We start from the raw sequence: 22642 nt of genomic DNA, 5'->3' as shown, positions 1-22642 counted from the left end.
AATTTAAACTGCTGCGCATGCATTGGAGAAAAAAAAAAACCATCAGTTAAATATAAACAATTGCCGCTTTTTATTCAGGAAAATCAACATTACACTTAGTTTGGTTATTATAGACACAGAGTAGATATTTAATAATGATATTCTAATACAATATTTGTCTTCACAGTCATCCTGATGCAGATGTGACACATCCAATGTGGCAAATAAGATGACGTACCTACAAGTGTCTGGTCAGACATGAGAAGACACCACTAGATGTCAGTGTTGTGCAAGCTATGGCAAAGTAAAAGGTAAGCTCGTTTATTTTGGGGAAATGGTTGGGGAGATTTTCACCACAGCCCACCCGTAGACATGCCTAAATTTATTAGTATTTTTTGGCTGTTTGAAACAAATTGTATTCCTTGGGGTGGTGTTTATACTTAAAACTCAAGTATTGTGTAAATATTGTTTGATGAATTCAGCAGCAAGTCACTTACCAATCCATATTTAATCATCCAAAATATTAAACGTGAAATGAACTCTTTATTTTAAGCAACACAAATCAAAGCAAAACACATATTCATTCCTCCTAATAATTTTTAGAAGGAAGAATTAAGAGGGGTCTATTAAGCAACTATACATTAAGTAATAGGTAAGATAAAGCAAACAAATGAGGTAAAACAAAAGTTATATATTTCTATGATCTTGAGAAGAGTACGTAATAGTTTTAAAAATATCAGTGTAATTGCTGGTACTTGTACAAAAGAAAACAGTACAGTCATCACTTTAAAACATGTTTTAGAGGTGTAAAGACAACCCACAAAAAATGGTAATCATGTCAGTAGTAGTAATTTCCCACCAATCATTTCAATCAAATCATTTAAATCATAGGAGTTTTTACAAGCCATCAGTTAGCCACCTTTTCTGACTTGCAACTACAATATGGTGTGGCAGTGAATTTAATTGCTTGACAGCAAGCAAATACTCAGTATCTTCAAAAAAATGTCTTCAAGATGATTGACATTGAATTGTAGTTAGTTGACCATCAAACTAAACAGAAAACTACATGTTTATGGAGCCAAACCACATTATTTTTGCCTCACTAAATCCTGTGAGCTTAATGCTAACACGTAATGCAAAAACAACAACAGGGTAACAAATAGCATGTTATAACCCTTCGGCAACAGCTACTATATTTGAATAACAAATGTAGACAAACAATATAACAATACACACTCATATATTCTTTTCACTATGCAAAAAAAGACTGCATCTTCCTGATTCATCAGTGAAACTCTTCTGTGTGTCTTTATCTGTATTATAATGTCTTCATGTGCCCAAGAGGTGCAGAAGTTGAAGCACAATGTCTACTGAATTGATGCAAAAAAGTGCCCAAAACAGTTTCATTCTTTACAATCCATTTAATTATCTCACTGTTGTTTATTTTAAAAATTAAATAATTGAGTTGCTTTTTCTTGTTTAAAAGACCTTCTTTTCTGAAATAGATTTGTAATAACATTTACATTCATTTCAATAGTTAAAGATGATTTGAGTACAAATGTTTTGCATCACCGAACAAATTAAATTCGTATGTTGAGGCACCGCTGTATTAGGGATTTTACCTCAATATGGCTACTTCAGAAGAACAAACTCGATCAAATATTTTCTAAGTTTAATTAATAATTTTAGCACTATGAATAACGACACATCATTCTCATTCTACAAAAAATGCATTGAGCCACATTATGTCTGCAATGCCTGCGCAAAGTGCACAATCAGGTGCTTGCCCTTGAGATCGGTTGGCCTAATAAAAGGTCGGTCTTCCACATATTCTGGACAGTACCAAAACCTCAAGTGGAACCGGGACTGGGTTGAGCATCATGTGCTCCTGTGCCACAAGTAGTAATGGCAGCCATCTTCATGCGCTTGTTAAGCCTGCACGGCTGACGGTCTCAACACAAGTCCAGGACAGACTTGTTAATCACCGGGTTGGTCCAGTCGTTCCTGAGGTCGTCCAAATGATTGTCAAAGTCAATCAAGTTCTCGTAGGACCTTCCCTCTAGAAGAGCTGACGTGATCTTTTGCGCTTCGCTCCAGTCCTCGAAGGAGTCACTGGAAAAGTGAGCAAACAGGGTTAGTTTTCATTTGAAGCATTATTTGATTTGAATGCCGAATGAATTAAGTACAGGAGACACTTACATATTGACATCCCTACTTTTCCACTTATTTTCATGAAGATCATAAATGAGCACAATGGGCTCACGGCAGCTCATTTTTAATCTGCTGCTGTCCACCTGAGAATAAACACCAAAGTTGCAGTGGATTTAAAATGTTTACACATCCCTGTTCAACTGCCAGCTTTATCTGATATTAAAAGATGTAACCTAAGTAAGTTGTTTAAAAAAAAATCCATTATGTGATCTATAACCTGTACAACTCAATTAAGAAAAAATATATATATTATATTATATAGTCATTTACCATAACAATTGCAGCTTCACTGAAGCATTCCGAAATCCTTGCTGCCACCTTTTCCGCAACTTGGTTGGGCCTGCAAAGGAGACGATGAAAAACTATAAAAGTAGTGCATGTGTTTTACGTAGATATTAAAAAGAAGGGGTTCAATACCTTGAATCCTTTGTGCGTTCATTTGCTTGATAGTATCCGACGATGACATAATTGTTTTCTTTACACCAAGTGTCAATCTGAGAAGAACAGACATCGAGGGCTCGGTTAACAAGAATAATATAACTTTTTTTTTTTTGCTTTCCAGAAGCATGTGTGACATCCTGTGAAATGTCCTATAGCATTAATCCTCAAATCTTAAAATCATTGCGTGGTGTATTGTGGTAGGCAAAAGAATCATTGAATTAAATGTTCAAACTGTGCATGTTACAGTGGCTTCATCCATCCATCATCTACCACTTCGGGGTTTAGCAAGAAAGCCCAAATAGGAAAAAAAGGACTCACCAGTGTTAAAGCAACTTCTAGCATTGGTGCAAGAGCCAGAGTGCCATGGAAGAGTGGCACGCAGTCCACACACAAGACTGGATCTTGGCAACTGTCTTTCTTTCTCTCTTTGTCTTTTTCTGCAACCAACAACCCGTTGACGGCGCTGTGTGGATACTTGGCGGCGTGCAGGAGCATTTTACAGTAAGCTTGACTTGTCAGCTGAATAGGCATGATCGTGGAGGAATTGGACAGGCTCTCGTACTAAAAGACGTAAAAATACTTCTGACAAGTTAGCTAATTATATCGCATAGTAGAAAAGTAGCACACCATACGGTTAAGTTTCTATATAAGCGTAACATTTAAATTCTGCCAAAACAAAGGGATACCGTTTATATCAATCGGAAATGATTGTTTGAAACAAGGTAAACAAGTGAGCTAAGCGTAAACTTGATCTTATGATACGTCCTCCGAGCACACTGCTGGTTGTCAAAAACCGGTGCGGCCGTTAACCGAAACGATGTACCGTAAATCGACGTTATCGTCGTAAACGGCGAAATTTTTTTTCACCAACTAACTACTTCCGGTCGATTGCACTTCCTTTAAGGACATCGGTGCGCTGCTACAAGAATAGTCCCGTAAGATTTTTATTCACTCTTTCTTGTTTCTTGCATGTTCATGTTCACTTTTCAAAACGTTTCATTTAATCAATGTTCATTTTCGAAATGTACAGACTGTACTTACTTGTGTTGCCACTTTTGGCTGCTCTTGGCAACAGCACACGGGTGACTTTGTCAAAGCCCATTGAAGCTAGCGTGAGCTGTTAGCATTTAGCAGCGACGTTTGACTTGGTGCGTCCTACGTGTTTTCAGGTTTTACCCCCCACTGCCTCGTGCGAAGACACTTTCCACCAAGGAATTGAGTTCCGCATCATACATTATGTTGTATTACACGATCAATTGTAAAACCGATGTTATTCAAAGAAGCCGCGGCGCTTTGACCTTGCCTGTGCGGCCAATGCTAACGTTAGCCAAACATCACGGCTATAACCTAAATATTAAAAGTCAGCATTTGATTATTATTGTCACCAAATTTGTACTTAAAGATTGAGTTAGAATATCGGTTCGATGCCATAATGATAGGATTGCCACTTTTTTAATGCACTTGAGGTAATCTTGCTGTTTTCTCGGAGGCGTCACTTCAAAAGGTACAACAGACATTATTTGAAGTCGTCTCTAACAATTTGTATAATTATGATCAGCCGAATGAAAACTATTGTGTTTCTATAGTATTGTTTTTAAAACTCATATTTCATCTACGAGTTGTTTTCTTGCAGAGTGGATGTCAATCAAGGGCATCATTACTTTGTCAATATTCATGTCTTGATTTCATATTATTGCGAGTGGCCTTAATGTGGAGGTTGCCTTTAAGTGTTTGCCCCTGGAGTGTCTTAATATTAACATGTTTGCATATCAACCATGACATTATGTATGAGTAATGTACGTTGTATTTTTATTCCGCAGAATGCTGGCAACCAGAGCCCTGAGTCTTGTTGGCAAACGTGCCATTTCCACATCTGTTTGCTTACGCGGCAGTCATGGTGATTATCGCATATGATATTGTATATCACTTATTGTTAGCCAGTAGTGTATTTGAACATTTGGCAAAAACAAGTGACAACAAATACAAACAGCAAGAATAGTAAAGTTGTTTCAACCTTTTATATGCTGTGAATGACTGAGAATCATCACAAAGGAAAAACCAAGAGTATTAGCAAACCATGTTGATACATTTTCATTCTGACAGTAAGTTAAATGTGTGGTATTATGCAAGCACTAGATCTGTGTCGTTTAAAATAACAAATCTAATCATCTAAATTATCTCTCATTTTGAGTTAATTCATACAATTTCATTTCATTGTGACCTGTGCAGTATAGTATTTGATGCACTATGAGCACACCTTCCAATAAACACTGCCTTAATTGCTGGGTTTTTTGTCCACTTGGGGAAAAAAGCAAGTAAATACTACACCTCTTTTGGTAAAGTTTTTATTGCGACATTAAACACATTTTTGATTGGAGGTGTCAAAACAGAAATTTACAGAAGATGTTTTATTATACAGTCCATTTCTTAAATCTCCATGACTTTAAGGATTTTGTGTTCATTCCAGCAGGTGTCGCAAAAGTGGAGAGCTACACTCTACCTGCCTACTTTGACACGCGGGAGAACCCCCTTCCCGATGTCAACTATGTGCAGGAACTGAGCACAGAGCAGCAGTCGCTCAAGGAGAAGGAGAAAGGCTTGTGGACCAACCTCTCCAATGAGGAGAAGATCGCATGTAAGATTTTGCATCACCGTTTCTATCTTGGCCTGACACACTTGAAACCAATCAAATGTTGCGTTCATGCATATTGATATTTCATTCAATTGCTCCCCATTCAGTGTATCGTATCAGCTTCAAGCAGAGCTTTGCTGAGATGAACCAGGGATCGTCTCAGTGGAAGACTGTGGTTGGTGGGATCTTTTTCTTCTTTGGCCTCACTGGGCTTGTGGTGTTCTGGCAGAGGAAGCATGGTAAGTGGTAAACATTCTAACTAGAATAATACAGTGTTGTGTTTTCTGAAATTTTAAGAAAATACAGTAGAGCCTTGGTTAATGGTAAGTTTTCCTTTGTTGACGAAAGGTTCTCATGTTCAAATTTTTTTTTAAATAGTTTTTTATGTGTATTTGATGCAATTTGTACTGTATTATAACTGTTCTCATCTATTTTTTAATGTTTATTTTGATTTCAATTTCCTTTATTATTTCCTATGGGGACCATTGTTTTTCAGATAGGGACTGACTTGACAGAATGGATTGTGTTCGTTAACCAAGGTGCCACTGTAATATTGATAATTACACAGTTGTTTATCAGTCACTTTTTGTGTGTCTTCAGTGTATGGACCAGTTCCTCACACATTTGAGCTTGAGTTCAAGGAGAAAGAGCTGCAGAGGATGCTGGACATGAGAATGAACCCTGTGGAAGGCTTGTCATCAAAGTGGGACTACGAAAACAAGCAGTGGAAGAAGTAAAGAACAACCGGACCATGTCTCACATTCGAAATCAAAAGCAGATCAATGGAAAGATCCACTAATGCCTGCATTACTGTATTGATTATCCATCCACATTACCTCAGTGTGTGGTCATTGTGGAAGACCTCTTCCTCCTATGTTCATTGTATAGTACAGAAATAAAATAAATATAAAAATATGAATCCACATTGTATGTGTGTGTGTGGGGGGGGGGATTATGGACAAAGCATTTTGTGAAAACATACAATCGTAAATCTCAGTGCATTTTCGGCTATCTTAAATCTTTGTTGTATACTGCAAAAACGTGCCCATGCACACCAAAGCTGGCCTGCTATGCAATATTAATTTTGAGTATTTTTCTTACATCACATTCATAACCAGTCAGTAATACCTTACAATTGGAAGTAGAACCCATGCAAATAACACCGTTCTATTAACTCGCTTGTTTTAAACGTACGGGTGTTCCTTCCTGTGACGTCACTTACCGGATGGACTACTTAGTTTACGTCAAAACAATCCCGGAAGTCGACGTTTCACGTTGTAAGGCAGGAGTGCAAGCTTATTTCTCCTTCAGCTTTTGTAATTTATTTGCGTCGTGCATGTAATTCGAAATTTACCCAGCCTTGTATTTTCGAGCCACAGTCCGATCGTGTCACTTTCGGATAATCACCATACAGAAGGACTAGCCGCCATGGGCAATGGAATGAATAAGGTACTAAATTTAAAAGTGTTTGTCATGCTTTGCTCTTGCGGGCGAAGTGTTAAATTTGTCTTCCATTTCGTGTTGACGATTGAGAGATTATATGTTCAAGCGCAAGGTTGACTTGTTACACATGCTAAGTACAGCAATGTGATACATTTATGGTACATCCGTTAAGGTTGCAGAGTGCACAAATACGCGTGACAAGTCACCAAAACTTTTCATTCGAGATTCAAGTGTAGAGATTAGCGAGTGCTATTGGTTTCATTGCTATAAGCAACAAGATAAGCAAAAACACCCTGTGCATGAATCAGGTTTGCCTTACATTTCATTCGCAAAAGCGCAATTTGATAAGCAATTCCAGTTTAGGTTGCTAGTTTAAATGAAGAAATTAAGTAAATCACTGACATGTTTGGTATATGCCAAATCAGATCAACTTTGTTTTCACTCAATTTCACTTAGGTTAACATGCTGTGGCCACCATCTGACCTCTGACTCTTGAATGATGACTCAAATGGGGGTCAAATCAATATTAGGCATCTGTTTTCAGTGAACCTGCTAATTTTACTATAATTTGTATTGATAGTATTTTTTTTTAATCCATTGCGGTACATTTATCATGCACAGATCTGTTGTGTTTAACTTTGAATTGCATTATTTTTTATTTTGACCATTATGTACCTAGAGAGATAATTATTTTTTGAGGTGGTACTTATAAAAAGCTTGAACACCATTGTTTTGGAGTCTGTCCAGTGTCTTTGCCTCTCATCACTCCTTGAGGATGACACTTCAGCGTTTCAGGCCTTGTATGTCCCTGGGGGGGGATAGTTGCCTTTCCTGTGCTTGGTTCTTAAGCTTTAAGCCTCAAATCCAATCAGGCTCAGCTTGGAACATTTGTTCCTTTTTAGGGGAACCATTTGAAGCCTGACTATCATGCAGAGACTAAGAAGAGTACAACATGTCTGTGACTTGTGCTTCACAGGTTGTTGATGGCCTGTACCTTGGGAATATAAGAGGTAAGAAAGACGTCCTTTTCTTGTAATTTATTTTGTCCTTTTGCAGGATTTGACTTTATTTCTTTTATAAATGTGAAGAATAATATTAACTTTTTTGCAATGTTTTCTACTAATGAACAGTTTATTCTGTTTGCACAAGTTATCCTCAATTCATAGACTCAATTTTAACATGAAATGTTGTGATGGTGGTCTCTGCTGGAAACAAAAAAAGCAGCAGTACCAAGATGAATATAATTTTGATTCCTTTGTTTGAGAGAGGAAAATGTGTATTTAATTGTTCCTTATGTTAGTGGCTTATTCAATAAGAATGATTTCCATTGAAAGTCAGGTGTTGTGACTCAATCATGGTGTGAGCAACCCCCTTCCCCTGTATTTGATCTAGATGCAGAAAACCGACAAAGCCTATCACAGAATGGCATCACCCACATCCTCTCTGTGTACAACAATGCCCGGCCCGTATTTGAGGTTAGTGAAATGCAAGTATCATCATCTCCAAAACACTTGCTGAACCAAATACATTCAACACAATACAACTTCCAAAAGTCTGAGGTTTCTTTAACCAGCAGAGGGAAGTGTTGAGCTGTAGTTGGTGCAAGAGTGTACTCATAGTTGTATATGTGCACAGCTAATATGTTATTGTATGTCATCATATATTGATATAACATTGTCAATCCATCATTTAAATTTGTTTTACATTTGACTTTTTGTTGACACTATTAGATGGGTGTCGTTTAACAGTGATGATTATTTTGTTGGCGTGGAACTGTACTGCATATTTCTGAAAGCCGTTTGTAATAATTTGGTTCTTTCGTAAAAGCAGAATTTCTTGCACAACCTTTTGTATGACGTTCAGGTGATGAGTGTACCTAGGAAACTAAAAGTAATAGACAACCACAATATAGCTCAGAGACAGACTTGGTTTGCTTATTTCATCTGAGAAAGTTCATTTTTGACAAATAAATCTTTAAAACAGAAGTAGAACATAACATTTCTGGCCTATATTGTGAGCTTGGGTGTCATCTATGAAGATGTTTTGCACGAAGGTATTAAAAACAAAACAAATTTTCAGCCTACCATATGAATAAGATGTCTTCTCAGAAAATGCATTACTTTTATGGTTCTTATTCATGTACAGTAGGTTATGTTGGACAAGGTTTGATATGTTGTCATAATAATAAAAGTACATTTAATCATACAATAACACACATACGCAACAGGCAGTTTTTTTTTTACAAAAACTTGTTCTGGGTGTTACAACTGCTCTGACGTGTAACGTATTTTTCTCATGATGATGATTTGTAGGACAAGACTTACCTTTGTATTCATGCAGCAGATGCTTCTAGCCAGAATCTGTGAGTAGAAAACACACATGCACAATCAACTCTTCTTCTAAAATTTTCCTCATATTTAAAAGTACCTTAGATGGGTAGGTTATTGTTTAATTTTATTTATTATTTTTTCTCTTTTTTTTAAAGTATTGTTTTATTTTTTCCTTATTTAATAACTTGCCTATTGTCAACAAATCATTCTATTATTTGGCCAAATCTGATTACATAAAAAAAGTACTCTTGTTATTCATCACTGTATATTTTTTTTGTGATTGTCTGCCAATGTTTCGAACAGAGCTCGATGGTGTAATTCCATTTGTCACTTTATTCATGTCGAAAGCATCATGAGCTGGGCCTCCACCCTTGCAGTAGTCCCATGAGTCACCGTGTTTATATTCATCTCTACGTAGGTTCTGTTAATGCAACTCTCGCTCGACTCATGTTGGACCGAACGCACAGCACAAGCCCCGCCTTCCAGTTTGCTTTGAACTCCGGGCTCAACTGATCGACCCGATTTTGAAGACCTCAGAGCCCAACTGGGTTTATATTCCAGTAGCATTTCTTAAGCAGCCTCACCAGTGCCAAGGCTCTGTCCACTTGTTGGCTGTCAGGGCGGACTTTCAAAATGTTTTCCCTTGCTCTTCTATTTCAATCTTTTTAAACGTAATGGAACTTCTGCCTCAGAGCTCCATTGCAAGTAGATAAGAAATGGAGCTTTGTGGCTTGGATGGATGTTGCCGAAGGGCCTGGAGAGCTCTGACCTCCAGTGTTGCAATCGGGCACCTTCCCTCAGGCAGCAGAGGAAGGAAACCTCAGCGACATCTGGCTGTTGCCTTTGACCACCCTTTACGCTTTAATGAGCCCCACTCTGTCACAATCTCCATTCTGCCTAATCCGAGCCGGGAGACCAACTGCCTCCCCGCCGTGTTCGCCACTGGCGAGGAGGCCCCTCCCATTGCATAAGCTCCTAGCTACTGTTTGTTTAGCGCTTCGTGCAGCTCCAACGTCGATAATGTGGTACGGATGTCAAGTCAACCCTGATTTCAGTTCCTTTTTTCTCTCCCTATTAAATTGATATTGACACGAACATGGCTATGTGTCGCCCTTTATAGGGAAAGGAGCCATATTTGGTAACTTAACTCGCAATGGGCGTGAAAGGCTGACTCTAAGGCAATGGAAGACGGTTCATGAAAAAATTCTTAAAGGAAAAATGTAACCCTCTATCTCGCGACATAAAATGTTATTTTATTGTTTTGTTAACTTTTAATGAAGTGTGATAATCACGACTCGAGTAACTTCACTTTCGCTATCAGTCACTTCCACTTTTCCTCAATTTGACTGAAATATTGTTGTCGTTTTGTTAATTGATTGAGTGGCTCAATTCTTTTTATGGCCATTTAGCATATTAACAGCATTCAAGTATATTTTTTAAATTTTTATCTATCTGTGTGTGTGTGCGTGTGTGTGTGTGTGTATATATATATATATATATATATATATATATATATATATATATATTTTTTTTTTTTTAAACATTACTTTTGTGGGCACATCGTTTAGCCCCATAGAAGGAAAATTAAGAATTAATTTAAACTATAATTTAACTATTATAAACTAAAATTGCAATGTTGTGGTAATGATTTTTTTACTTGCCTTTATAAAGCCATTCTTTTCAACCATGCTAATACAAATTTTGATTTGTCAAAAAGGGGTTTTGGGGATTGAAAACGTGTGCCAAGCACGTTTTCTCAAACAACCAAAAGACGTATTGACACAAAATGCTGTCTATTTATTGGAATCATACCATTGTGCTGCATTATGCCTTGCTTGAGATTGAGAAATGTTATATTTTAGTTCTGAGGGAATAGACAAAGACGGCAATTGATTGTACAGTACAGGAGAATGATACAGAATGAAGACAGTACTTCAATACGACTGCCTTTTGCCATGATATTCTAATTCTGCAGCATCGTGAGAGCGAGCGCCTTTTGTTGTTTTTTTTTACCAGATTCAGCCAGTTAAAACGTAAATACTCTTTCACATGGTGAATTTCTGCATATTTAACAAGACGAGCGGAAGCATCAGTGCTGGGAAGACAGAACAAAGTGCTGAGGAGACAAATTCTGAAGTGGACTTTGGGTCTCAGGAAGAAGTGTCTATTTTCACCGCCGACTGTTACTTTGTCTGCTGTTGAGTAACCAGCAGCTGGTCCCGGGAGTCTGCCAGGTCAGCCTTCTGCTTCTTGATTATGTGAAACGCTATCAGTGTTTCCCAACTGTCTGCAAGGAGGATTGTCAAACACAACAAATGTCTGCGGGGGCTTTTCTTACATTCATTGCTTTTCTGGATTGTTTGAGACTTCATTTTTGTTCACGAGCTTAAAACATGAATTATTTTAGAGACCTGCTGTTTTTCCCTCTTCTTCGTCTTCACACTATAGAGTCAAAAGAGGGCTCTTTCCTTGTTTGTCGTTGGCGCTCACAAAGCCTCTGTTGGAGCAGCCAAGTCGTCGCATCCATTTAAGGAAATTAGATTGTCCCTTGATTGGAATCCTCAACCGGTATCATAAACCAGTTCTGCAACACACAAAGTCAGGGCCTCATTCATGTAGTTTCATTTCAAGATGCCATTTCTCAATTCTTATAATGCAATCCTATTTTAGGCTGTGCAATACTGTATGCTTTGAACTACAGCCCATCGCTTCCTGATTTGATGTGAAACGGTGTGCATTTTAAGTGTTTTCATCAATTTCTCAGGTTGCAACATTTTAAAGAATGCATCCGCTTCATCCATGAGTGTCGCCTGAATGGCGGGGCGTGTCTCGTTCACTGGTAAGTGATAAGTAACATAATGTTCACTTACGAGTGAGTCGGAAGTGCCTCTACATTACCGCAATCTAGTCATTAACAATCATAAACATCAGTCCGACAAAATATGATCGGAAGCTTGAAGCAAAGTGTACCTAATATTTTGACTGGCCAGTGTAGTGTATACGTCAAATGCGTGTTTGTCGTTCAGCCTCGCAGGTGTCTCCCGAAGCACGACAATGGTGGTGGCCTACCTGATGACTGTCACCCATTACAGCTGGGAGGAATGTCTCACCGCCGTCAAGGCCGTTCGCTCTTTTGTTGGGCCCAATTGCGGCTTCCAGGAGCAGTTGCAGGAGTACCAAACCACGCAAGTCTCAGAGGTACCGTATATACCGTGCAAGCAGCTCGCAAAAGTGACCACTTCTTTTTCTGTCTAATACAACATTTCAATTAATGGAGTGCTTGAAAATGTTCCCTTGCAGTAGCAATGACCAAGCATTGAGTTGCATTGAGAACGGGAACCGCGGAGGTGGGGGATGTTGCTGCGATTGCGATAGCTGGGCACTGCTTATCACGTGCTTTGCATCACCGTCAGCATCTTGCATGCAATGATTTGGAGGAATACAGGGGAAATGACTTTACAATGTGAGTCGTACAAATGAGAGAATCTGCATTGTAACGGCAAATTTCACAGTATTGTTGTATATAAGGAACTCCTGAGACCAGTGATTCTGAAAGTGGGGTGGTATTCAGGCAAGTGGTACTTGAAAGAATCACTTCCAAAGTACAAGTTTCACTTCAGTTATGTTCAGCCTTTAAACTCAATGTATTTACATGTCGAAATTTAGAAAGGTTTGTTTTTTTAAAAAAAAAAAAAAAAAAAAAAACCTAGATGCCATTCAAGTACAGTGTTAATCCCGTGACTGCACAAAGTTACAGTGGCTCCAATGATCCTAAAAGTTCATTCCAAAGTGATATCCAAAGAAATGCATAGTATACTTAAATTACGGTAAGTCACCAGACATGTGAATACTGTATTTTTTATTAGTCTGCAGGTTGTCGTTGGAAAACTGTATTGAACTGCACTCCATTTTTTGAGACCCTTTTCTCATCGTTTGTCACGTAACCAAATTATTAGAAACATCTCTGCATTTGACACATTGTATTTTTTTTTCCTTTTAGTCACCTGTGTCGTTCATTGTTTCACTGTATGTGATACTTTAGAAAGGTGCAGTAACCGCATTGAAAATAAACTCCACTGGATTTTAGGATACCTGTTAGATAAGACAGATTCTTCCTGCTAACTCCTACTTCTATCAGGATAAATGTCATCTGCCGTTACATGTAATAAAATGTGATGTTCCTTAGGCTGCAATAACCAAGGTTCATGATATACTAAAAGTTTGAAAGCCTCTGTAAATGACTTGAGCCACAATAAACAACTGGCTCGTGCAAATCTTTGTCCCCAGTTACAATTATACCAAGGACTGGATGCATTTTTAGTTTCAATACACTGTAATGGAATCATAACAGTTGGACACGCTGCTATAGACTAGAATTTAGAAACTATGTGACCACAGAAAGCAATGGAAATACAAAATCTTTATTTGCTGTGCTTTGATGATCAAGTGTTTTGATCGGTCATTTATCACACTGATAACAATAATGCTTAACTGAGCATTGATTGTATTCATACCGATCTATCCACAGTATCGAGCGTGGCTGGAGTCCAGTTTCCAAGCCAGTCCGTTTAAGGACCAGGAGCAAGTGGGCGCTCTGCTGATCCAATACACGGAGCAACAGGAGAACCAGAGACAAGCCGGAGACCAGCGCTGGATAAAACAGGACGTGGATGCGTGCTCCCTTCCGCCCACTCCGGCTCATCCCGAAGGCAGCAGCTGAAACACTAGGCCCGCCACTAAATCACCCGACAAAATACTTAATTTATGCATCACGCTAACCTTTTTAGCACCGGGTTGATTTTGCTGCGGGCTACGCGTACCTCACCCCTAGTACCTTCTTGTTTCCTTCACCGAGCCCATCAGTGCTCAGACGCCTAACTCTAAAAGCCTCAGCACCTTAATCATGATGACATCACCCATGCTTCCATGTGATCCTCCCAACCTGTTGCAATATGCTCAGCAGCCTTAAAAGATTTGTCATTTGCCTCCGATAAATGGGATGTCGACCACCTGCTTTGGTGAACTACTGCTTTACTAGTTTTGTGTAAATGAGTCAATTCCAAAAAATGGAGGTAATCCTAAAGGTGGAAAATGAACGAACATATGTTGATTTGTGTGTTTCACACAAGGCTATGTTGTTTAGTTTTAATGAAGGATCTTGGAAGTACAAACACTACCATCTTCCTGATTTTTAGTGAAGCTCTGATTTATCATTGTAGTGTTTGTAGATTGTCTTGTGGTTTTCTTGGTACAAGTATTGCACACTACTGTTTTTGTTTTGTAAAAAAAAAATAAACTGATTAAAAAAATGAAATGATTAATATCTGTACAATAGAATGAATGTGATTGTTTTGGCTTTACAAAGTACTTGTTACATATTAATCTAGTACCACTAATGATAATGTCTATGACAGAAAAGTTCCAAGATTGTCAAAAGATGCATTTCTAATCCAAACTGTGAGTGGTCCCCTGTGACAGGACAACATGTGGCTGCAGAGCATTCTCTGATCTTGACAGTTCCTGGCCAAGAATGTCACTTTGTTGGAGCAAACTTCCCACTCACCTGACCAGGCTCTGTGGAAAGCTTGAAATATGGGACACTAGTCCTGGAATTTTCCTGCCAGTTATTCAGTTTAGGGTTCCTAGGATTTTTATAAAAATGAATGAACGCCATGAAATAATCACACCTTGGCCAAATGTCAAATTACCAAGATTTACTGACTTGCACTCCACGCTAAAATTCCCCATGCCACAAGCTTACTTGTGACTGATTGTTTAGGCGTGGGCAGCAACTTGTGTCAGAGCGTTTCTTGTAAATGCCCACACTTTAAAGAACTACAATGTCGTAGTAGGCGGGGTCGACCTGTTGCGACTTCGGTGACAGTGATTGGTCAGAACAGCAGTGACGTCACGCATACTCACTACCATCCAAAACAATAAACCTGACAGAGATGCGTGGAGAGCTATCATTCATTACCTTCTCACAGCTCATCAACTTCTCATTGTAAGTGCTTTTACTTTCACTTTTGGAATTCCTTTGATACCTTGCAATTCTAACATGAGTAACTTCTTGCTGTAGGTGACACAAACACGATGTCGAATTCTGGAGGTCGTAGGCTGAAGCAGTGGCTTATTGAGCAGATCCAGAGTGGACAATACTCTGGGCTCATGTGGGAAGATGGAAACCGAATCATGTTCCGAATTCCGTGGAAACACGCAGGGAAACAGGATTACAACCAAGAAGTAGACGCATCTATTTTTAAGGTAGGTACATTCAGTTTGAACACTTAATTGCCTCAAAATGGGCCATTTTATATTATTAGGATTACCTTTGTTTAACTGTTTGTTTTTATACTATATTTTCTTTTAGGTTCACATAAATGTGAAAAAAACATTAATTAATGTTTTTATAGGTGCAGATGGTATTAGGGATTTTTTTACAGGGTGGGGTTTGCAGCCAGGGTGATTTGGCCGTGCAGTGCCTGTTTAAGATTTTCAGGGGGGTGATGAATAAACTGTATATAATCGCGCTGTTCTCTCTAAAACAATCACAAAATGTAAATAGCTAAATATAAAATGGGGATTTTGCGCTTGAGCTGTGCACATTGATCGTTAAACCTCACTTCCTGTACTATATACATGGTATTTTTGTTTTCCTAAAAATAATAAAATACTATTCATGGTATTTTTTTTTTTTTTTTTTTTACTAAAAAGCCTTACTGTACATGGTCGTTTTGTTTCGGTTTGAGTCAAGTTTCAAAGGTAAGGGGTGAAAGGTTAGGAGTCGAAGATTAGGGATCAAGGTGCATGGATCAAAGATCAGGGCTCAACGGTCACATTTGGTCTTACTATACATGATCATTTATTAAAAAAAAAAAAAAAAAACTTTCTATACATGGTCAGCGGTGTTATACCTGAACACATTCAATGAATAAAAGTTAATGAACTTGTTCATATTTTAGCCGAACATGAATTCAACGAAGCACTGTGAATGTTTTTGTCAATGTGCTCATTCTGGGTCCAATGTTTTCTCTTCTTAGACTTCAAAATAAAACCCTACTAAACAAACAAGGCTTAAACAGGTGGGAGAAAAAGGATTTGGCAACCCCGGCCACAAACTCTTAAAGCTCACTCATCTCAAGTGGATCATTTCTGTACCTTCGGTCATTTATTAGAAGAGCATTTAATTGTTCTGCCTGTTACTCTACGCCGTTGGCAAACACAAATATTTTTTGTAGTAAATAAATTAATTTTCATCTAAACTGGATAAATGACTGTGGAATACCCGATGACCTCTCCGAGCACACTCGTGTCTCGGCACACTAGTTGGCAATCACTGTTTTAAACTACCCTGGTCAAATAGATATTTACCATTACATCAACTCATTTAAGCTTAGTATAAATATAATTGTTTCTTGAGTTATTGTAGACACTAAAGTGTCCGCAGGTTTTAATACGAGTGTGAGTTAGGGTTAGGATGGATGGATTGATGGATATTCTTACCTTACATAGTAACTAAATTTGAAATACTAAGCGTATTTTATCATCCCTACGAAAATAGAAAATCATTTTTTAACATATGACTCTCTATGCAGGCATGGGCCGTGTTTAAAGGCAAGTTCAAGGAGGGCGACAAGGCAGAACCTGCAACTTGGAAGACCAGACTGCGCTGTGCGCTCAATAAAAGCCCTGACTTTGAAGAGGTGACAGAAAGATCTCAGCTGGACATCTCGGAGCCTTATAAAGTCTACAGAATCGTACCAGAGGATGAGCAGAAACGTGAGCTTGTGATTTTGATCTTGTAAAGCTAAAGCTCTATGTTGTATGGTCAGTGCGTGAAGAATATTTTCTTCCATTGTTGCGCCACAGATGGAAGGAGCTCAGTGATGGCGGTAGCTGCTTCCAACAGCTCTGGCGACATGACCGACATGGACTACAGCCCTCCTGACATCGAGGGCCTCATCAAAGAGGTAAAGCTTCTTCTTCTCATTCTCCTTGTCTTGTACTCCTTTCTTGACACGTTATTGTTCTGTGTGTACAGGAAGAAGGCTGCAGGATCCAGGCCAGTCCAGAGTATTGGCCGCAGACTAGTGCTAGTGGTAAGAAAAAAACTGACAATATACCACAAACTGCATTCATGAGACACGAGATTAGCTGTTGTTTGTGCTCAGTCAAACTCTCCAATGGAAGAATTGACTAACATCCTGTTGAACTTTGCTGACGAGGATGATTAAGATGTTGTATAAATATTTCTGATGATGAGGCAAAATAATGACACAAGTCTGTGTTGAGAACTGATTGGTGTGTACAGCCTTAAATCTTCTCTTTTTAATTCGCAGCCTTTTCACTGCATCACAACCCCTTACCGACTGGCACTCTCAGCTCAGGTAATTATTTTGTGTCTTATGTCCACACATGAAATTTTTGGCAGGAACTTTAAATCATATTTTCAAAAACATTTTCAAACCTAATATATACAGAAAAACAAAGTTATCGGGGAGGGTGAGTGATCATTTTGAGGGTTAATAACTAACTGGCTCTAGAAGCCCTGCCTATTTGTGGTTCACCATTGTCAAAATCAACTTTAACTTTAATTTTTTTTCCCCACTGTGGGACCCATTCAGAAGTTTGGGTTGTTGGTGAAAGTGAAAGCAAACTAACAGAAAATCATCATATTGCATGTGAATTACTTTCATCAATTTGTATTGGGAGTAAGAAGCTAAATACTTTGATGTACTTTGTGTCCTCCAGCTTTCTCTCAAATGATGATCTTATTCTACTATGGAGGAAAGCTGATGGACAACACACTGGTGAATCATCCCGAGGGCTGTCGCCTCTCCCCGGCTCAGCACCACCCAGGTCGCGGCACCCCATACAGCTCCGACAGCATGCAGAGCGTTTACTTCCCCCCGGCTGAACTCATCGAGTTTGAACGGCAACGCCAAGTCACCCACAAGTTGCTGGGCCACTTGGAGCGAGGACTCCTGCTGCGGGCCAATCAGGAGGGTATTTTCATCAAGAGGCTATGCCAGAGCAGAGTCTTCTGGAGTGGACTGGCCGATGTGGGCTTGCATTATAGCCCCGTGCCTTGTAAGCTGGAGAGGGATGCAGTGGTGAAGATTTTTGATACTGGCAAGTTCCTTCACGGTGAGGCCTTGTTTGTAAGCTCCACAAATAGTTCGAGGAGAAACTCTAACCAGCTGCTCTGTGTCCTGTCGTAGCTCTGCAGCTGCACCAGGAAGGTCAGATTCCAGCTCCCGATCCAACTGTGACTTTGTGTTTTGGAGAGGAGCTTCATGATCTCAGCACTGCCAAGAATAGGCTGATAATTGTGCAGGTAAGGGGAAAAAAAAGTGTCATACTTTACCTCTTAAACTTTTCTCTAATTTGATGATTTCGTGTTTGCTCCTCCGCCCCTTCTGTGTCAGATCACGATGGTGAAGTGTCAGCAACTGCTAGAGGCGGTGAATTTACGCCGCTCGCAGCCGTTTTGCACCAACATGGAGCAGTACGATGACATCTCAGCAGAGCAGATGGCCAACATCTATCAGGACTTGTGCAGCTACAGTGGACCTCAGAGGTCCGCCTGCTACAGGGAGAATATGCCCATCACTGCCTGAGGAGGCTGTGCCAGAGCACTCTTTTTTTTTTGGATCATATTCTCAGACCGAGCTTTCTTCTCAATGCTAAGAATGTCCATATTTTTGTATTATATACAAGAAATGTTGTGAAGACTTAATATGCCAACCCTCCTTTTCATTATTCCACAATAGAGTGAGAGAAGAACATGTAAACTGGCACTCACTGACCGTAGAATTTCATAACTTTTTTTTTTTTAACTCAACTCAACTGGAGCACTTAAAAACAACCTGCTGCAAAATAAGCAAATCAAATCAAGTACACATGAAAATAATCATAATAATTATTCTAATATAAGGAGCAATAATAAAATTTTCACTTTCAATTGTAATACTCTAATCTTACAAAACAAAATTAGTTGGTGGCATCTAAATGCTCCTCTGTGGCTTTAGACCAAACCATAACAATACTTCTAAAAATGATATCGTTCGCATTTCATTGTTGATAAGTCATTCTTTTTCTTTCTCTGTTTGGAGTCTTATCTGGAATTGCATTATATATACTACACACATTATTTCTTTATACTAAGATTTAAATGGTTGTTTCTTTAGGTCTTTTACACAAAAAAATGAGTAAAGAACACGTTTGTTCTTTACTCAGTGAAGAAATTTTCGGATACCTGTCATGCACCGAATGTAAATAGGAAATTTCTTGACTGACCGAATATCTGCTTTTTCTTTTTTGTCTAATTTTATTACTTTGATTTCAGTATGGATGGCATATTAGAGATAGGTTTTACTATCGTCATGTGCTTGTATCCCCTTTTTATGATGACGTTTTTTTTTATTAAAATCATATTTTCAATTAACTACAATCTCTTTTGTATTATTATATCGTGAACATTTGAACTTTGATATGCTTGACTTTGATATATATGTATTTCTTTGAAAAAAATGACTACAGTAGTATGTCAGTCAAAGGGGAAGAAAATCTGCATGTTGTATGTTTCCAATGCTTGATAAGCGGATATGAGGCTTGATTTGTGTGTGTTTGTGTGTGTGTGTGTGTGTGTGTGCATGTCTGTGTGTGTGTGTCTGTGCGTGCGCGCGTGTGTACCCGTGTCCACATCTGTATTACAGAGGAGTTTGCGTTCAATTCTACCGAACAGGAACACCTTTCGGATGTTGTCACAGGAAGCAAAAAACAAAAACCCCCAAAAACCACCACCCACATAGCACATGTGAGACTGCCTTCATTCAGTGTACACACAAAGTGCAGTCATTCTGTACTGCAGACACTATTCACCAAAACTTCAGCATAAAAGCACTCAATAGTATGTCCTTTCTGTCCTTTCCTTTGTGCATGGTAAATATGAATTATTCATATTCTGTACTCATATGGCGTATTCATGTAATCTAGAGCAGGGGCCGCATTTCAACATGTTTTCCAAGATTCCCTCGTTAAGTGCACCTGCGTGAAAAGTTTTTGGTCATTTTCACGTTCTGCAGGAGCTAAAACTTTTCACGCAGGTGCACTTAACGAGGGAATCACACGGACACTCCATTAGGTACACCGCCATTTTCAAGTGTACCTAATAACAGGCCACTTTATTAGGGAAATATCATGGTCAAAGGTCACAGGTATCAAGCTTTAGTCGTCGGGGCTGCATTCCAACATGTTTTTCAAGAGTCCCTCGTTAAGTGCACCTGCGTGAAAAGTTTTTGGTCATTATCTTGTTCTACAGGAGCTAAAACTTTTCACGCAGGTGCACTTAACGAGGGAATCACACGGACACTCCATTAGGTACACTGCCACTTTCAAGTGTACCTAATAACAGGCCACTTTATTAGGGAAATATCATGGTCAAAGGTCACACGTGTCAAGCTCTAGTCCTCGGGGCCGCATTCCAACATGTTTTCCAAGATTCCCTCGTTAAGTCCACCTGCGTGAAAAGTTTTTGGTCATTTTCACGTTCTGCAGGAGCTAAAACTTTTCACGCAGGTGCACTTAACGAGGAAATCACACGAACTCTCTACCCTATGGAACCCTCGCTCACATTGCATGGAATATATATGGTTTTATGGAGCAGCTCACAAGCAAATAGTTATAATGGTTATATGGGGCAGCACACGAGCAACTGTGTTGCAAATTGTACTATGATAAAATGTTTTAGGTCTCATTGGGATTTGAACACAGGACGCTGGAGTGAGAGTCCAGAGAACTAACCTCTACAGTGTAGAGTCTACACTATGGAACCCTTGCTCACATTGCATGCAATATATATATGGTTTGATGGAACAGCTCACAAGCAAATGGTTAAAGCAGCACACAAGGAACTGTGTTGCAAATCTTTCTATGATAAAGTATTTTACATCTCACAGGGATTTGAACTCAGGTCCCTGGGGTGAGAGTACAAAGTACTAACCACTATTCTACGGAACCCTTGCTTACATATCATGGAATATATATGATTTATGGAGCAGCTCACAAGCAAATAGTTATAATGGTTATATGGGGCAGCACACGAGCAACTGTGTTGCAAATTGTTCTATAATAAAACATTTTAGGTCTCACTGGGATTTGAACTCAGGACGCTGGGGTAAAAGTCCAGAGAACTAACCTCTACACTATGGAATCCTCGCTCTTGTTTTGTTGAATATATATGGTTTGATGGAACAGCTCACAAGCAAGTAGTTATAATGGTTATATGGGCCGCACACAAGGAACTGTGTTGCAAATATTTCTATGATAAAATATTTTACTTCTTACTGGGATTTGAACCCGGGTCCCTGGGGTGAGAGTACGAAGTACTAACCACTACACTACTGAAACCTCACCTAGCTGTGATGGAATATATATGATTTATGGAACAGCTCACAAGCAAAGAGTTTAATTGGGGCAGCACACGAGCAACTGTGTTGCAAATTTTTCTATGATGAAATATTTTAGGTTTCACTGGGATTTGAACCCAGGTCGCTGGAGTGAGAGTCCAGAGCACTAACTACTACACTATAGAACCCTCGCTCCCATTACATGGAATATGTAGGATTTTATGGCGCTGCTCACAAGCAAATAGAAATAATGGTTATATGGGGCAGCACACGAGCAACTGTGTTGTAAATTTTTCTATGATAAAATATTTTAGGCCTCACTGGGATTTGAACCGAGGTTGCTGGGGAGAGAGTCCAGAGCACTAACCACTACGCTATAACCCTAACCCTAACCCTAACCCTCCCTCACATTGCATGGAATATATATGGTTTTATGGACCATAGCTATAACCCTAACCTGAGCTCTAACCCTAACCCTAGCTCTAACCCTAACCCTAACCCTAACCCTATCTCTAACCCTAACCCTAATCCTAGCTCTAACCCTAACCCTAACCCTAGTTCTAACCCTAACCCTAACTCTAGCTGTAACCCTAACCCTAGCTCTATCCCTAATCTTAACCCTAGCACTAACCCTAACCCAAACCCTAGCTCTAACCCTAACCCTAGCTCTAACTCTAACCCTAACCCTAACCCCTAATTCTAACCCTAACCCCTAACCCTAACCCTAACCCGAGTTCTGACCCTAACCCTAACCCTAGCTCTAACACTAACCCTAGCTCTATCCCTAATCTTAACCCTAACCCTAACCCTAGCTCTAGCTCTAGCTCTAATCCCTAAATCTAACCCTAACCCTAACCCTAGCTCTAACCCTAACCCTAGCTCTAACCCTAACCCTAACCCTAACCCGAGCTCTGACCCTAACCCTAGCTCTAACCCTAACCCTAACCCGAGGTCTGACCCTAACCCTAGCTCTAACCCTAACCCTAACCCTAACCCTAGCTCTGACCCTAACCCTAGCTCTAACCCTAACCCTAGCACTATCCCTAATCTTAACCCTAGCACTAACCCTAACCCAAACCCTAGCCCTAACCCTAACCCCTAACCCTAGCTCTAGCTCTAGCCCTAACCGCTAATTCTAACCCTAAACCCTAACCCTAGCTCTAACCCTAACCCTAGCTCTAACCCTAACCCTAACC

The 22642-nt window shown here is 39.4% G+C and overlaps 4 protein-coding genes across 6 annotated transcripts; 3 read left to right on the top strand and 1 right to left on the bottom strand.

Annotated features, from left to right (window-relative positions):
• Positions 1–760: 760 nt before the first annotated feature.
• emc8 (ER membrane protein complex subunit 8) lies at positions 761–3486 on the bottom strand. The gene is made up of 5 exons (XM_088371014.1): positions 2950–3486; positions 2608–2684; positions 2461–2530; positions 2179–2273; positions 761–2091 (listed from the first exon to the last, which is right to left on the bottom strand). The coding sequence occupies exons 1-5, from the start codon at positions 3160–3162 to the stop codon at positions 1932–1934; spliced, it is 615 nt and encodes a 204-aa protein (XP_088227140.1). The 5' UTR covers positions 3163–3486; the 3' UTR covers positions 761–1931.
• cox4i1 (cytochrome c oxidase subunit 4I1) lies at positions 3476–6182 on the top strand. 2 transcript variants are annotated; one of them, XM_088371016.1, is made up of 5 exons: positions 3476–3566; positions 4452–4528; positions 5099–5266; positions 5371–5502; positions 5864–6182. In XM_088371016.1, the coding sequence occupies exons 2-5, from the start codon at positions 4453–4455 to the stop codon at positions 5998–6000; spliced, it is 513 nt and encodes a 170-aa protein (XP_088227142.1). In that variant the 5' UTR covers positions 3476–3566; position 4452; the 3' UTR covers positions 6001–6182. The 2 variants fall into 2 exon arrangements, with proteins under 2 accessions (XP_088227142.1, XP_088227143.1); XM_088371017.1 differs by having other exon boundaries at positions 3483–3566; positions 5102–5266.
• A 317-nt stretch (positions 6183–6499) lies between these two features.
• dusp22a (dual specificity phosphatase 22a) lies at positions 6500–14357 on the top strand. 2 transcript variants are annotated; one of them, XM_088371011.1, is made up of 7 exons: positions 6500–6712; positions 7609–7716; positions 8099–8181; positions 9019–9068; positions 11801–11875; positions 12063–12234; positions 13565–14357. In XM_088371011.1, exons 2-7 carry the CDS (start codon positions 7659–7661, stop codon positions 13754–13756), a joined length of 630 nt encoding a protein of 209 aa, XP_088227137.1. In that variant the 5' UTR covers positions 6500–6712; positions 7609–7658; the 3' UTR covers positions 13757–14357. The 2 variants fall into 2 exon arrangements, with proteins under 2 accessions (XP_088227137.1, XP_088227139.1); XM_088371013.1 differs by having other exon boundaries at positions 6501–6712; positions 7683–7716.
• Positions 14358–14897: 540 nt separating this feature from the next.
• irf8 (interferon regulatory factor 8) lies at positions 14898–19483 on the top strand. Its single transcript, XM_088371001.1, has 9 exons — positions 14898–15040; positions 15116–15300; positions 16632–16815; positions 16906–17006; positions 17078–17135; positions 17376–17423; positions 17788–18183; positions 18258–18373; positions 18465–19483. The coding sequence occupies exons 2-9, from the start codon at positions 15130–15132 to the stop codon at positions 18654–18656; spliced, it is 1266 nt and encodes a 421-aa protein (XP_088227127.1). The 5' UTR covers positions 14898–15040; positions 15116–15129; the 3' UTR covers positions 18657–19483.
• The last annotated feature ends 3159 nt before the right edge of the window (positions 19484–22642 follow it).

This window comes from Syngnathus floridae, chromosome 3 (genome assembly GCF_059516105.1).
Source record: "Syngnathus floridae isolate MCC-2025c chromosome 3, RoL_Sflo_1.0, whole genome shotgun sequence".
In the NCBI taxonomy this organism is placed as follows: domain Eukaryota; kingdom Metazoa; phylum Chordata; class Actinopteri; order Syngnathiformes; family Syngnathidae; genus Syngnathus; species Syngnathus floridae.
Note: the sequence above shows the minus strand (reverse complement) of the source record. Positions and strands in the feature narration are given on the sequence as shown.

What these genes read in the sequence shown, in the direction of transcription:
- cox4i1 (XM_088371016.1), top strand. Translation starts at nt 4,453, where the DNA reads ATGCTGGCAACCAGAGCCCTGAGTCTTGTTGGCAAACGTGCCATTTCC. An exon ending in TTGCTTACGCGGCAGTCATG is followed by an intron (nt 4,529 to 5,098) that starts GTGATTATCGCA and finishes TGTTCATTCCAG; the next exon opens with CAGGTGTCGCAAAAGTGGAG. An exon ending in GTTCTGGCAGAGGAAGCATG is followed by an intron (nt 5,503 to 5,863) that starts GTAAGTGGTAAA and finishes GTGTGTCTTCAG; the next exon opens with TGTATGGACCAGTTCCTCAC.
- dusp22a (XM_088371011.1), top strand. Translation starts at nt 7,659, where the DNA reads ATGTCTGTGACTTGTGCTTCACAGGTTGTTGATGGCCTGTACCTTGGG. An exon ending in ATGCCCGGCCCGTATTTGAG is followed by an intron (nt 8,182 to 9,018) that starts GTTAGTGAAATG and finishes GATGATTTGTAG; the next exon opens with GACAAGACTTACCTTTGTAT. An exon ending in GGGGCGTGTCTCGTTCACTG is followed by an intron (nt 11,876 to 12,062) that starts GTAAGTGATAAG and finishes TTTGTCGTTCAG; the next exon opens with CCTCGCAGGTGTCTCCCGAA.
- irf8 (XM_088371001.1), top strand. Translation starts at nt 15,130, where the DNA reads ATGTCGAATTCTGGAGGTCGTAGGCTGAAGCAGTGGCTTATTGAGCAG. An exon ending in ACCAGAGGATGAGCAGAAAC is followed by an intron (nt 16,816 to 16,905) that starts GTGAGCTTGTGA and finishes GTTGCGCCACAG; the next exon opens with ATGGAAGGAGCTCAGTGATG. An exon ending in TACTGGCAAGTTCCTTCACG is followed by an intron (nt 18,184 to 18,257) that starts GTGAGGCCTTGT and finishes GTCCTGTCGTAG; the next exon opens with CTCTGCAGCTGCACCAGGAA.
- emc8 (XM_088371014.1), bottom strand. Translation starts at nt 3,162, where the DNA reads ATGCCTATTCAGCTGACAAGTCAAGCTTACTGTAAAATGCTCCTGCAC. An exon ending in GAACGCACAAAGGATTCAAG is followed by an intron (nt 2,531 to 2,607) that starts GTATTGAACCCC and finishes TCTCCTTTGCAG; the next exon opens with GCCCAACCAAGTTGCGGAAA. An exon ending in GTGAAGCTGCAATTGTTATG is followed by an intron (nt 2,274 to 2,460) that starts GTAAATGACTAT and finishes GTTTATTCTCAG; the next exon opens with GTGGACAGCAGCAGATTAAA.